This window comes from Styela clava, chromosome 11, assembly GCF_964204865.1.
Source record: "Styela clava chromosome 11, kaStyClav1.hap1.2, whole genome shotgun sequence".
Lineage (NCBI taxonomy): Eukaryota > Metazoa > Chordata > Ascidiacea > Stolidobranchia > Styelidae > Styela > Styela clava.
In genome coordinates, this window is record NC_135260.1 from 20062339 (window position 1) to 20076398 (window position 14060).

Genomic DNA, 14060 nt, shown 5'->3' on the forward strand with positions numbered 1-14060 from the left:
TGTTGACTGAGGAGTCATCCGTAATAAATGCTTGCTGAATAATATATGAAGCCTCTTATATATGCCTTATGTGTTTGGCTAGACAACACATGACACGTATATACTGCAGAACTCTTTCCAACAGTTGTGAGAAACGTTGGACTGGGCTCAATGTCGTTCTGGGCAAGAGTTGGTGGTGTAATTGCTCCATTTTTAGCAAATCTTGCGGTAAGTTTTTTATGAGAAGTACTATTGTGCAGCATCTGAAAGGTAACGGAACAAATATATCGTTGTCGTTATTATTGGACACGTTTAGTGGACATAACGATCGTTTTGTTGTTGGACACGTAGTGGACATAACGATCGTTTCAATATTATGTTGTTCTTGTTGTTCTTTGACACGTTTTTAAAAAGTCGCTTTTCTCTTCGAATACTGGACCAATTGCTTTGAAATTTTTAGTGGTTAAAGATAAAAATTTTCTCCAGAAGGCTATTACTTTTTTTTTCGCTATGACGTCATCAAAATTATGTTACTCTACGTGTCCATATATTTGAGCATAGCTCTCTTGTTCTTGTTGTTATTTGACACTTTTTGGACACCTAGTGAAAATATTAAAAAACCGCTTTTCTCTTTGATCACTGGACCAATTGCTTTGAAATTTTTAGTGGTTAAAGATGGAATTTTTCTCCAGAAGGGTATTACTTTTATTTATTTCAAATATTTCTGTTAGCTCTGTGAGATTTGTTTTTGTTTGCTATGACGTCACCGAATGTTCTGCGGGCATTGGACGCCATTTTGTGTCCTACTGTACTGCTTCGCTTGGTGTGAATATATTTGTAGACTGTGATCTGACGGTACGGAAACCGTACTGTACTGCGAACAGACGTGTCCATATATTTGGGCGTAGCTCTCTTGTTATCGTTTTGTGATTACTTTTTCATTTGAAGGTATTTTCTGGATCGAATGACCCATTTCTTGCCTTTGGTATTGTGGGATTATTGAGCAGTGTTTTTGCTGCTTTCCTCCCTGAAACCCGAGCCAAGTTAATTCCGAACACCTTTGAAGAAGCGGAACTACAAGAAGAAGACAACGACGAAAATAGTTGTAATTCGATAACATGCTAACATTGACTATGTCCTCTACACTAATTGAATATAGTTATTGTGTATCGTCTTGAATAAATTATTGTTTATCGTGTCTTTTCTTATTTTTGTTTTTCGGAATTGAACGGCACGGCACGGCACGACGAACTTTGACTTGACTTTTCATAACGCAAATTAGCCGTTAGAGACAAAAATCAAGTTTTATTCTTCAAACTGCTAACAAGTGCCAACGGCCAACCAAAACAAACGAATATTTAAGGAAATGGGTCAATAACCAAGAGCAGTTGCCCAGCCTTCCCACACAAGCAGACCTGTATCATCAAATAAAACGTACAGGCGGACTACGATAGCAATTTTAATAATAACACGAAAGAAACAGAAGAATACGAAAATTAGATCAAACTGCATTTCAAAGGTCATGTATGTCATGGCTGATTTCGCGATTGCTATGATTTTAAGCAGTACGAGCGCGGCCCCTCAATTTTTCAACTCAAATATAATAATATGGCGCGGCGTTGTGGATCATCATATGCTCGCCACCGCATCTCTGATTACTCTGCGGGATTCGCAGGTTCGAATCCCATGCGGGGATAATTGTGTGCAAGAGGATTGCTGGACTCATCGCGACTTCCTCTACCATCAAATCCATGCTACCGAAAACAAATACCGTAACTAACTAATCCCATACCCGACATGGAATGGTAACCGGACGAGAGGCCGTGGTTCGCCATATGGTTAAGCCGTCTTGTCGACTTTCCTCTCCCCAGGGATAAATATGTAAATCCTATACCAGACCTTCGGAGATCAGATTGGCGAACATTTTATTCCTCATAGACAAGCGCTCGGCAACCTGCGGTTCCTGAGCCGCATGTGGTGTGTTGTTCTTTGGCTCCCGTAAATCAAAGTGGCGGCTACAGCAGATTTTTCTTAGAAGCAGTGGGGATGTCGCCCATATGAATGCATAGTTTTACCAGGATTATAAAACCAAACGTTGCGTGAGAAGTAGTCTATGGTGGCCCATCGTTGTCACGCGTAAAATTGAAAATAAAAAACCGAAAAAAAAGAACAGAAAAAAAAAATTAAAAAAAAAAAAAAATTAAAAAAAAAAAAAAATTGAATAAAAAGAAAATAAAAAGGTTGACAACGATGGTCCGCCTCGTGGCCTATCGTTGTCACGCGTTTTTATTTTTAGAAAATTTGCTTCTGCTTGGGACCAACGTTGTCAGGCATAATCCTACGCGCACAAATGTGTTCCCTGGGTTTCCAACTCACTACTGATTTTCTTGAGCAATATTCAATATGAAAATGTTCTATAAATTCTCCATGCTACAAGCTCAACAAGAAGTAATATATTTATAATAATGATAAGAAAATATAGAATTGAATACGAAAATTCGGAAAATTTGTTTTTACGTGTAGAAGGTAATTTAATTGGAGAATGCTGCTTAACTACTCAGCTGTCTGGACACTCGCGATGCCGGTACCGTACCGTCTTACCAAATACCGGTAGTCGGTTATAGTCGCTTTGCGTCTGACTGTAACGGTAGCCATGCAATCACTCATGAAAGAATGGGAGATACGGATAGTCTCGTAGAACAGGGGTTCTCAAACTTTTGGTGTTGCGGAGCCCTTGAAAAGATTAACTATTATTCACGGAGCCCCAAATGAAATGTTAAAATTGTTACTTTTCTATTAATATTCCTGAGTAAAATTAAAAGTACTTTACTTAATTTGAATGCTAAACCTTTTTTAATAGGGTTAATACAAGTCATAAATAAATCTAAATTTCAAAGATAAATTATGTATACTAAAACTGTAAATTTGACACTTGATAAACATATTAATAAATTATGGACCGAATCTTTACCCTTTCGACATTTTCAGAAGACTTACAAAGCCGCTGATAACGTACGCGAATGTATTTTGTTACATTCGCCGATGGTTCTCCTCAGCATGGCATGTTTTTAACATCTTTACGTCGGTGTTTATTCTCCCTAAATCAAAAATTTCCGTCGGCACGTACATGTATTGTTTCACAATGACGACGATAATTGCTTTTTTGTTCTCGTGGGGAATTATGAGTTCAATGTGAAAAACATGTTACCATATCGTCACGCTAATAACCGAATTGCGTAAGTCATTTTTTGCGATTTTGAGTTTTTTTTTTATAAAATAGGTATTTATGTGATGCTGCGCACCTGTCTGATAACTCAGATTTTATATTAAGAATTCCGAAACCCATAAAAATGAAGATTTAGTATGACATGCACATTTGTGCAATTGTTTCCTCATAATGAATTATCATTGTTACCGCAGGACTATTTTGACGTCACGAAGGCAAAATAACCTCGGCGAAGTATTTACGAGTTTTTGCATCTCGGATTCTAGCTTATTGCGTATTAATTTGAATTTATACTACAGTATAGGAAGGCGTGCACTTGTGATATTCACTGTCCGAGTCCAATTCACCTTGGCTGGCTTATATATTGGGTGCATTGCTGTTTTATTCTTTATATTTAATCTTAGTCTTTTTTCGGTGGGTGTGCGGAACGTGTTATATTGATGAAATATATATTTTTAAACATAAAAAATATTGAAATTAAAACTGATTAGCTACTTTGGGGATTAGACATTGTAGATACTGAGAATTACATTCGTTTTTGGAATGTTTAGTTTTCAGGACTGGTGCATATATATAGTAAAGTTGCAAAATTGCGTATGTGCCCAAGTCATAAACACATTTCTGCCTAAGTCACAGTGCGCCTTTATGACGTCACTTAACTGCGTCATACAAATGAACTTAAATCCGGCTACGATCAAAAAATTGAACCATGGCAAATTATTGACTCTCAATGGCATAACAATATCATTAGGAGGTTTTTTACGTTTTTCTCAAAACTGCTAAAAATGACTTACGCAATTCGGTTATTAGCGTGATGATATTATAGTCATCGGCGACAAAACGCTAAAAATAACTTAATAAAGAGGTAAATTCGAAACTCAAATTTCTTGATTGAAAAACGATATTCTGAAATAATAAAACTTAAAATGAAAGATCACACTATAAATTTTATTTCAGCAGTCTCACGTCAGATCAAAAACGCTCTTATATAGGCATTGGAAATCACAAAATTTGGTGTTATGTTAGGTTTTCTCTGGTGATTCATCGTAGTAACTGCGAAATCGTAACACAGTCAATTGTTCGCGCGATGTACCTTTTTTTCATTCTGAAACCACCGACGGAGCCGCATGCAATAAATTAATTTCAATCGTTCGTATTTTGCCGAGACCTTGTGATTTTTTAAACGGCGATTAAAATATCAATTATTATCTTGCTTAAAATAATCTCGAGTGCAAAAGAACAAATGAAGTTTGACAAATCCCAAGATCGCAAAAATACGACTCCAATTTATTTATAGTTGGCAGTTTATCACGTATTTTATGTTATTTTAGAATAGTAATCCTTTATTTTAGTAATCCTAATAGTAATCTCGAATCAAACGTGAGTAACGACGAGCACAATTATATTATTAGAACAAGACACTTCAATTAAATGCTCGCATCGGTCATGGATTGAATATTTTACGCAACAGAAATCTCGCAATCCGTTTTTTTTTAAATCGCGAAGAATGTCGCGCGGAAGTTTCCGATTCCATTCCCACCCCCTCCTCAGAAGCCTGGCTGCGCTTCAGCTTATAAATAATTTCATTTTTTAATTTCGCCTCTTTGCCATATTTCGAGGCTATATATTGTTTCAGATATTATCAAAGCTGTTATTGCTTCTTTGAACTGTTACAAAATTAGCCAAGTCAGAATTTTGAAAAGTAATCGAATAGCTCGCGGAGCCCCTGGGTTTCTCTCGCGGAGCCCTGGGGCTCCGTACGGAGCACTTTGAGAACCTATGTCGTAGAATATAGACTACTGAAACACTTTCTGCGCCTGCCCCATACCGTACAGCCGTAACGTACCGATCCAGACAAATGATAAATCGCCCGTGCTCAACCATTTATTTCAATCCGTACCTCGATCCTAGTAGAATATAGTGAGTCGAGGTATGGATTGAAATAAATGGTTGAGATGCCGGTACCGTACCGTCTCACCAAATACCGGTAGTCGGTTATAGTCGCTTTGCGTCTGACTGTAACGGTAGCCATGCAATCACTCATGAAAGAATGGGAGATACGGATAGTCTCGTAGAATATAGACTACTGAAACACTTTCTGCGCCTGCCCCATACCGTACAGCCGTAACGTACCGATCCAGACAAATGATAAATCGCCCGTGCTCAACCATTTATTTCAATCCATACCTCGATCCTAGTAGAATATAGTGAGTCAAGGTATGGATTGAAATAAATGGTTGAGCACGGGCGATTTACCATTTGTCTGGATCGGTACGTTACCGCTGTACGGTATGGGGCAGGCGCAGAGAGTGTTTCATTAGTCTATATTCTACGAGATTATCCGTATCTCCCATTCTTTCATGAGTGATTGCATGGGTACCGATACGGTCAGACGGTACCGTACCGGCATCGCACGAGTGTTCAGACAATTGAGCAGTTAAGCAGCATTTTCCAATTAAATTACCTTCTACACGTAAAAACAAATTTTCGTATTCAATTCTATATTCTCTTATCATTATTATAAATATATTGCTTGTGGTTGAACTTGTAGCATGGAGAATTTATAGAACATTTTCATGTTGAATTTATTGAATATTGCTCTTGAAAATCAGTAGTGAGTTAGAAACCCAGGAAACACATTTGTGCGTATAGGATTAAGCCTGACAACGTTGGTCCCAAGCAGCATCAAATTTTCTAAAAATAAAAACGCGTGACAACGATGGGCCACGAGGCGGACCATCGTTGTCAACCTTTTTAGTTTCTTTTTATCCAATTTTTTTTTTTTTCGTTTTTTTTTATTTATTTTTTTTTATTTTTTAATTTTAATTTTTTTTATTTTTAATTATTTTTTTGTTTTTTCACAACTGTTTTTTTTTATTTTCGCTTTTTCATTTTATTTTTTCATTTTTTTTTTAAATTTTACGCGTGACAACGATGGGCCACCATAGTGTTCCTTGTAAAAAAAAAGAGAGGACGGGCGGAAATAGCTCATCAACATTAAAATGCCTACCATTCTGGATGCCCGTTTTATGTGTATTAAAAGTATCCGATATCCGAAACTTAATAATAAACCCACTAAATTTAGTAAATTGCACTATTTCACGAAAGCGTGGTGGAATTGGCGATTATTTCATATCTCGAACACAGAAACGGTTATTTTTTGGATAGTTTCTGAGGCATGAAGAGTCGACGTAACTAACAGTTGAGGTTGCGTGAAACTAACTACCTTTCCTTGCTCTATATGCCTTTGCGCAGGTGGATCCGTATGCGTATTACGCAAGGATGCTGACATGCTGTAGCAAGAGTGTAAATGGCTATTCTATTCAATTTAAAAGTCTTGCTGCACACGAACACAAATATATTTCTAAATAAGCGTTCCGCCATAGGAAATGCTATGATCGTTGCCATCAAATTATGCTCGGGCCTTGCACGAAATTCATAACGTGAAAAGATTCGTCCATCGATGAAAATTGTTTATAACAACTTTAAACCTATTCAGTGTTTTTAGCGATAATAATTAATTGTTGTAATGAAATACGGTTTGTTTGCCTCTTTCATTTCTTTCGCTAGAGCCGTGAATTACACCATTGAATGATTTTGGCAATAGGAGAAACATATTAAATTGTAACAAAAATGAATTAGGTTGTTCCAAAGTGAGAATACATGTGATAATAGTAAGGCATAACATGGAACGGGGAAGGTCGAGAAAAACCAAAGCGTTTTAGCGTCACGTATTACCCGTGTATCTTTTACAATAATGTGAGATGCTCCGAAGGTGGGTCTCGTTAACATTATTGTAAGAAAACAGTTATAAAATCGGTAGCTATTAACCATCCATTTTAAATACAAGGTATGTTGTATAAATAAGAATAGAATTTTCTTATCTGATTTATCATTTTATAGCTAAATGGCTTCAAGAGAAGGAAATGCTCATGTTTTGTGATAGATGTGCCGCGAATATTTAAAAAGCGCAATAGTGTGCCGCGACATAAAAAAAAAGGTTGGAACCACTGGTTTAAGGAAGGCGTGTGCATCTGATTGTAGATTTTCTCGAGGTAATTTAAAATGCCCCCACCCCCTCCCCCGTTATAAAAATAAATTTAGATATAACGATTCATATGTAAGATTTGGTTTTGCTGTGATCGTTTTGGAGGAAAAAAAATCACAGTGGCACCGCCCAATCCCGATGTCGCTAAAATGGCACTAAAATACTCATTCCATTTGCAACAACTTACAAATGTGAGGCCTCTTTTTCTACGTTACTCGCTATTAAAACAAAATATCGAAACAGAAAGAACGTGAGACACGATATGAGAGTTGCATTATTTAAAACAGAACCCAAGGTAAATGAACCTGTGGGAGTCAAGCCGGCGCACCCATCTCATTAAACTGTTTTAATGTCCCTCAATAGATATGCTTGATATACCGCGTTGCTATTTGCTTTCATTTCTTTAGTGGACCGCGAGTCATCGGAAAAATTGAAAGGGAACCATTAGGCATAACTTTTTAAAAAGTTTGAGAACCACTGCCTAGGTGAATTTCCGATGAATGACTTGCGGCTATAGAAGTTTTATTTCGAGGATGAGGAATTTGTACGGTAAATTGAAAATGGGTGTAATAACTTTTAAAAAGATAATGAATTAGTCAAAAATAGTCAAATTAAATGTTTAACATACAAAGTGCAACAAGTAAACCCAATAATAAGGTTTTAAACGTGGTTGCCTGTGGTTCTGGTGTTTAATCAGTCGGTGACCTGCGCTCAAACATTTCTTCTTGTTTTTTCTTCAAATGAGTGGAAGCAATGACATTAAGCAAGCTCGTTTGTTCAGCGTCATACGATAACGTGCAAATGATTGGTATTTTCGGATCTTCGTGTGACTAAACTATCATGACAAGCTGATAAGAAAGAAGCTACCATTTTTTGTTAAATAAAATTCATTTGTTTTTGGGAGAGATTTATTTATAAATGCATTGTTGCCATCAGTTACCTTCATTGTACTCGTTTGAATAACTTCCATTTCGAATTGTTATGTGATTCATCCAAGAAAATTCAAAATTGTATTCTCAAGCTATATAATACGAGTATATACTGCGCGGAAGCGTATTTTATATTAAACTTAAATTTCAAGTGCGCGGGACATGCTCTAAACAAATACTTACATTATATATCTTTCAAAAAATTAATTCATTCGTGATTTCATAAATGATATAATAAGTTATGTTCAAGAATATTAATCTTCAAGGACGATATTTAGTTTGAATCTAATTTAGAACGTAAACTCAGTCTTATTGTTATTTCTGCTGCAGCAATTTATGTATTACTTCAATTGATTGACCGACAGGAAATGTACATCACAAGAACAGAATCCAGAAGTGAGCATAATCAGATTTCATAAGTTGACTAAATCAGTTTTAAATGTGATTCTGTATGAAGTTTTATGTAGTTTATGTACATCAGTGTTTACTCATACCGTATAAATGGGTATTTGTGCAAGCTTTGTTATTATTATATATATATATATATATATATATATGCAAAAGTCGGCTTTAAATAATTAATAAGGAAATTTGGCTTGAAAGTAATGCGAGCTCGGAAACTAAGATTCATAATGACTAATAACGTATTCAACCCGTCATCTATATTTGACATTGATTATTTGAAAAAAAAAAGTAAAATCATAACAGTGACACGCAGGATAGCTCTCTAGTATTGGCTTGCCTTGCCATATAGCATCACAAAAAGCCATGATATAATATACGAAGACGAGAATCAGAGCAATCCATATACTGTATAGTTACAGTGCATTTATAATGTTTAACGAGAATTACCATTGCGTATTGCTCAGTTGACAAATAGGTCAAAACTAATCAACTTATGATATTTAAGTGACAAAAAAGGCTATTATTCCGATTAAATTGAATATGGACCTCGGGTAACAAGGATAACTAACTATTTTGATTTTATTTCATGAACTTTTTAGTGGTGTTTTTTCTTTGTGGTAGTCAAGAGCGTGCGAGCACTCAAAATAGCATTCTATCTCATAGCCTTTTATTGGTGATAAATCAATCCCATTTCTTTTTTCGAAGTACCTAAATAAATGTCTAGCTTGCATGGTGATCGGGCGCGTGAGAGCCCGTCGGATACTACGTTTTGAACCTCAATATAGAGTTTGCTCGTGTAATGAATGAGAAATATAGTACCTTGATATAAGGCTTTATTCAACTTAAATTTAAAGAACTCTTAGAATGAATCTAAAGTAAAATATAACACAAGTAAATGTTATTAAACAAGAAAACAAATTAGTAGCGAATTGGTGATGCTAACAGTAAGGGGCTCAATAGTTAAATGAATAAAGTTGAAAGAATTAACACACTACACCTACAGCACAGCAATGATTGGTGTCTGATTTAAAACGCCACAGCAATTATCGCTGGGCTGCAGCTGTATAAACAAATAGATACATTGAGTTGCATTTACAAGTTATCACATTCACCGCCACTTTAGAGATTTAGTCTGTCTACGGTTCGGCGTTCCCTGGTTGATCTCCTTAGAATTGGAGGAGATGGAGATCTAGAGACAATATTATTTTCAACAATATCTTCTTGCGTTTGAGTTTTATTGTTTCCTTGATTGATAGATGGAGACATAGGTTGAATCGAAGACTCGTCTCTAACGTGCAATGGTGTTTCATGTTTGATATCGTCCGTCCCTTGCTTATTCATTGAAATTTCGTAACCGACAGGGGCCAGATGTTTTGAGGCCACAGTTGTTTCTCTGCCGTCTGGAAATCGAACATGAGCATATTGTGGATTTGCTTCCAGAAGCTCGACTTCATCTACTAAAGGTTCGGTTTTTTACTTCCTGACATATCTTTTCAAAAGCACTGGTCCCGGCGTTGACATCCAGGATGGAATAGAACATCCAGACGTAGATCTTCCAGCGAATTTGAAAACTCGCTCATGAGGAGTCTCATTGGTGGCTGTACACAATAACGGCCGTATGGAATGCAAAACATCAGGCAAAACCTCTTGCCACAATTGAACAGAAAGACGTTTCGATTTCAGCGCCAACTTCACCCCATTCCATATCGTGCCATTAAAACGTTCAACCTGTCCATTTCCTGCAGGATTATATGGTGTGGTGCGACTTGTTGCAATACCTTTGTCATTGAGAAAAGAGCGAAGTTCTTGACTCATGAAAGCAGAACCTCTGTCTGAATGTATAAAAGCAGGCATTCCAAATGTTTTTTGGACATGGGAATGCAAACGGAAATCTCGAAAATTCATCGACTACGCACAGAAAGTATCGATTATTATTGTTTGACGGTAGAGGTCCTTTAAAGTCTATATTGAGACGTTCAAATGCCTGTGTTGCTTTAATAAGGTGCCCGATGTCAGGTTTATGAAATCGGGGCTTGCATTCACAACCAACAGGACATGTTGAAATAACTTTTCGAATGTCATCCATCGAATATGCCAAATTCCTGACTCGAATAAAGTGAGACATTCTCGTAATTCCTGGGTGACACAGAGCGTCATGAAGTTTATACAAAAGATGATTTTCGGAATCTTGTACAGTTGCGCACGATATTCTTGAAAGTGCATCAGAGGGAATATTTTCTTGCCCAGGACGATAACGAATGTCAAAATTATAGCAACAGAGTTCTAGTCGCCATCGCATGATTTTATCATTTTTGATCTTTGTTCTGTGATTTCGACTGAACATAAATGATACGGATCTCTGATCTGGTATTAGAGTGAAATGTTTACAAGTGAGATGTGACGCCAATGACGAACAGCCTCAATGATGGCCTTTGCTTCCTTCTCTATTGAAGGGTGTTTGAGTTCTGGACCTTGTAGCATGCGAGAGAAAAAAGCCACTGGTCTCCCACCTTGGTTTAGGGTTGCAGCCAATGCTACATCAGAGGCATCTGTTTCTACTTCAAAAGGTAAAGTTTCATCCACAGCTATAACGACAACAGATTCTACGAGTCGCTTCAATTCTTGAAACGCATGAATTGCCTGGTCGTCGAGAGGAAAAGTTTTCGCAGATGGTAGTGGTCTGATTGTATCAGAAAACTTTGGTATCCACTTTGAGTAGTACGAAAAAAAACCAAGACAACGCTTTAAAGCAGAAACTGAGGTAGGAATCGGCAAACGCCGCAAAGGTTCTAGTCTCCCAGGATCCGGACGTATTTGGCCTTCCTCAATCTCGTAACCTAGAATCTGGAGTTTTCTGGTCGAAAATATGCTTTTGTTTTCGTTCAATTTTAGATTTCGTCGTTTAGCGGCTTCTAGAAACTTCTGCAAGTTGATATCTTGTTGAGTATGCCCACAAATGGTAATGTTATCGAGATACGCGAAAACACCGGTCAGGTTTTCTTCTTTTACCAGGTTCATCATTGCCCTCTGGAAGCAGGCCACACCATTTGTGACTCCAAACGGTAAACGAGTAAACTGGAACAGAGCACCCGCAGCTTTGAAAGCAGTATTTCTGGTCTTCCTTTTCAAGTGGAACCTGATGGTATGCACTTTTCAAATCCACTGTGCTATACACACGATAGTGAGCAATTTCGTTGATTAGATCACTCGTATTAGGTAAAGGAAACGCGTCTGAGTAAATTTATTAATGGTCTGTGAATAATCTATTACAAACCTTCGTTTCCCATTTTCACCCTTTACGACGACAACTTGAGCTCTCCACGGAGATCTGCTGGGCGTTACAATTCCTTCCTGTAACAAACGGTTGACCTCCATTTCAATAAACTTTCTGTCATCTTTGGAATACCTACGAGACTTTGTAGCAATAGGATGGCAGTCAGCAGTCAGATTTTTGAATGGTTCTGGTGGCAAACTTTTGAAAGTTGAAAAGCCACATACAGACATTGGAGGTCGATCGCCGCCGTAATTATAAGTTACACTTTGATGTTGTCCTTGAAAGTCTATTTCAAGTAAAATGTCACAACATAGATCATCCATTACTCTCAATTTGAATTTTGGATAGTGTCGGCCCTGATATTCAATATCAGCTGCTGTGCAACCTTTTATAGGCATGGAACACGCCAGAGAAGCCATTGCTACCTTGTTCTTAACTGTGTCCCTTTTGATTGGGAGGTTACACCGTTCTATGAGACTAGGGTGTATGAAACTCTGACTACTGCAACTATCAAAAAGTGCGCGTACTTTGTGTCCTTCAATATGAATCACAGACGACGACCCTCTCAATGATTTTGGGGTATTGTCAAGAGCCATCCCTAATATATACGAGTTAGAACATGCAGTGACTTCGTCAGGTTTTTGTGGGTTGAAAACGGTTCCTCTGCAGACTTTAATGAAATGTCCATTTCTTGACACTTGAAACAAAACACATTTCGGGCTGGACATTTTGAACGAGGATGTTTCTTTCCGCCACAGAAAAAGCACGCGGGATTTGCAGTAGCAGATATTTTCTCGATATCACACGATGTCTCATCGTTTTGAGCAGCCGCAGACACAGTAGAAGAATCGGATACTCAATAATATCACGGTTTATAGATGTTGCTACCGTGTGTATTGAATCAGAAGACTCAGATTCCGGATTTGTGGTTTATTATGAGGCAACTTCACAGTTAAAACAGCAGAAAACAGAGAACACAGGAAAACACGTCCGGCCGCCAGCGAGGCGACCGGAGAAGAGGCGGGAAGCTCTTTTTTCCTCACGACTCGATGGTGATCGGAGTCCCACAGCAACCGGATGAGGTATATCCAAACCAAGGGTCCTCCAAAGGCATATAGGCAAATACAAAAAGCCAAACCAAATTAAAACACACGGATAATAAAATCCGTGACAATAAGCTTCAGAATTCTTAATTGCTACTTCTAAGCTCCTGGCTTGATCGTATGTCGTATTAAGATCAAGGTGTTTGTTTTCCAACAAACGCTGTCGTATCCATGTGGAGTTCAACCCCCGGATAAAAGCGTCTCGGACATAAGCATCTCGGTTTTGAACAGCAGATACAGCTTTGAAGTTACAATGTTTGCTTAACGATTTCAATGCTTGCATGTATTCGTCTACATTTTCAGATGCTTGTTGGTTCCTGGTTGCCAGAACATGCCGAGAATAAACTTCATTGAGAGGTTTGACATACATTGTTTTCAGAATCTCAATCGCAGTATCGTACGATTCTGCCTCCTCAATATATTGGAATATACGAGGAGATATGAAATTCACCAGTACACCTAGTTTATCAAGGCCTTCAGACGGCAAGGCGTTTAGAAAATTATCGGATGTCTTCTTCCAGTGCAGCCACTCACAGGATGCTTCACTAGAGTTAGGATCTACCTCTAGTCTCTCTGGTCTCAGAATCTTGTCCATGCTTCTACCAGAATACTCTTGTGAAATAATTTAAGTTGAATAAATTGTAATGAATGAGAAATATAGTACCTTGATATAAGGCTTTTTTCAACTTAAATTTAAAGCACTCTTAAAATGAATCTAAAGTAAAATATAACACAAATAAATGTTATTAAACACAAAAAAACAAATGCGTAGCGAATTGGTGATGCTAACAGTAAGGGGCTCAATAGTTAAATGAATAAAGTTGAAAGAATTAACACACTACATCTACAGCACAGCAATGATTGGTGTCTGATTTAAAACGCTACAGCAATTATCGCTGGGCTGCAGCTGTATAAACAAATAGATACATTGAGTTGCATTTACAAGTTATCACAGCTCGTTTATTCCCTATTTGTTATTTCACTTTTAATCGACATGTTTTTGTTATAGAAACCAACATATCGTCAGACTAATGAAAAAATTGCCTAAGTCAAATTTTAACATTTTGAGTAAATAAAAAAAAACTTCATAACTTTC

At 37.4% G+C, this 14060-nt stretch overlaps 1 protein-coding gene across 1 annotated transcript; it reads left to right on the forward strand.

The window, feature by feature from the left end:
* The first annotated feature begins 36 nt into the window (after window positions 1-36).
* On the forward strand, window positions 37-1177 carry LOC144429913 (solute carrier family 22 member 15-like). The gene is made up of 2 exons (XM_078118166.1): window positions 37-207; window positions 928-1177. The coding sequence occupies exons 1-2, from the start codon at window positions 151-153 to the stop codon at window positions 1102-1104; spliced, it is 234 nt and encodes a 77-aa protein (XP_077974292.1). The 5' UTR covers window positions 37-150; the 3' UTR covers window positions 1105-1177.
* Window positions 1178-14060: the final 12883 nt, after the last annotated feature.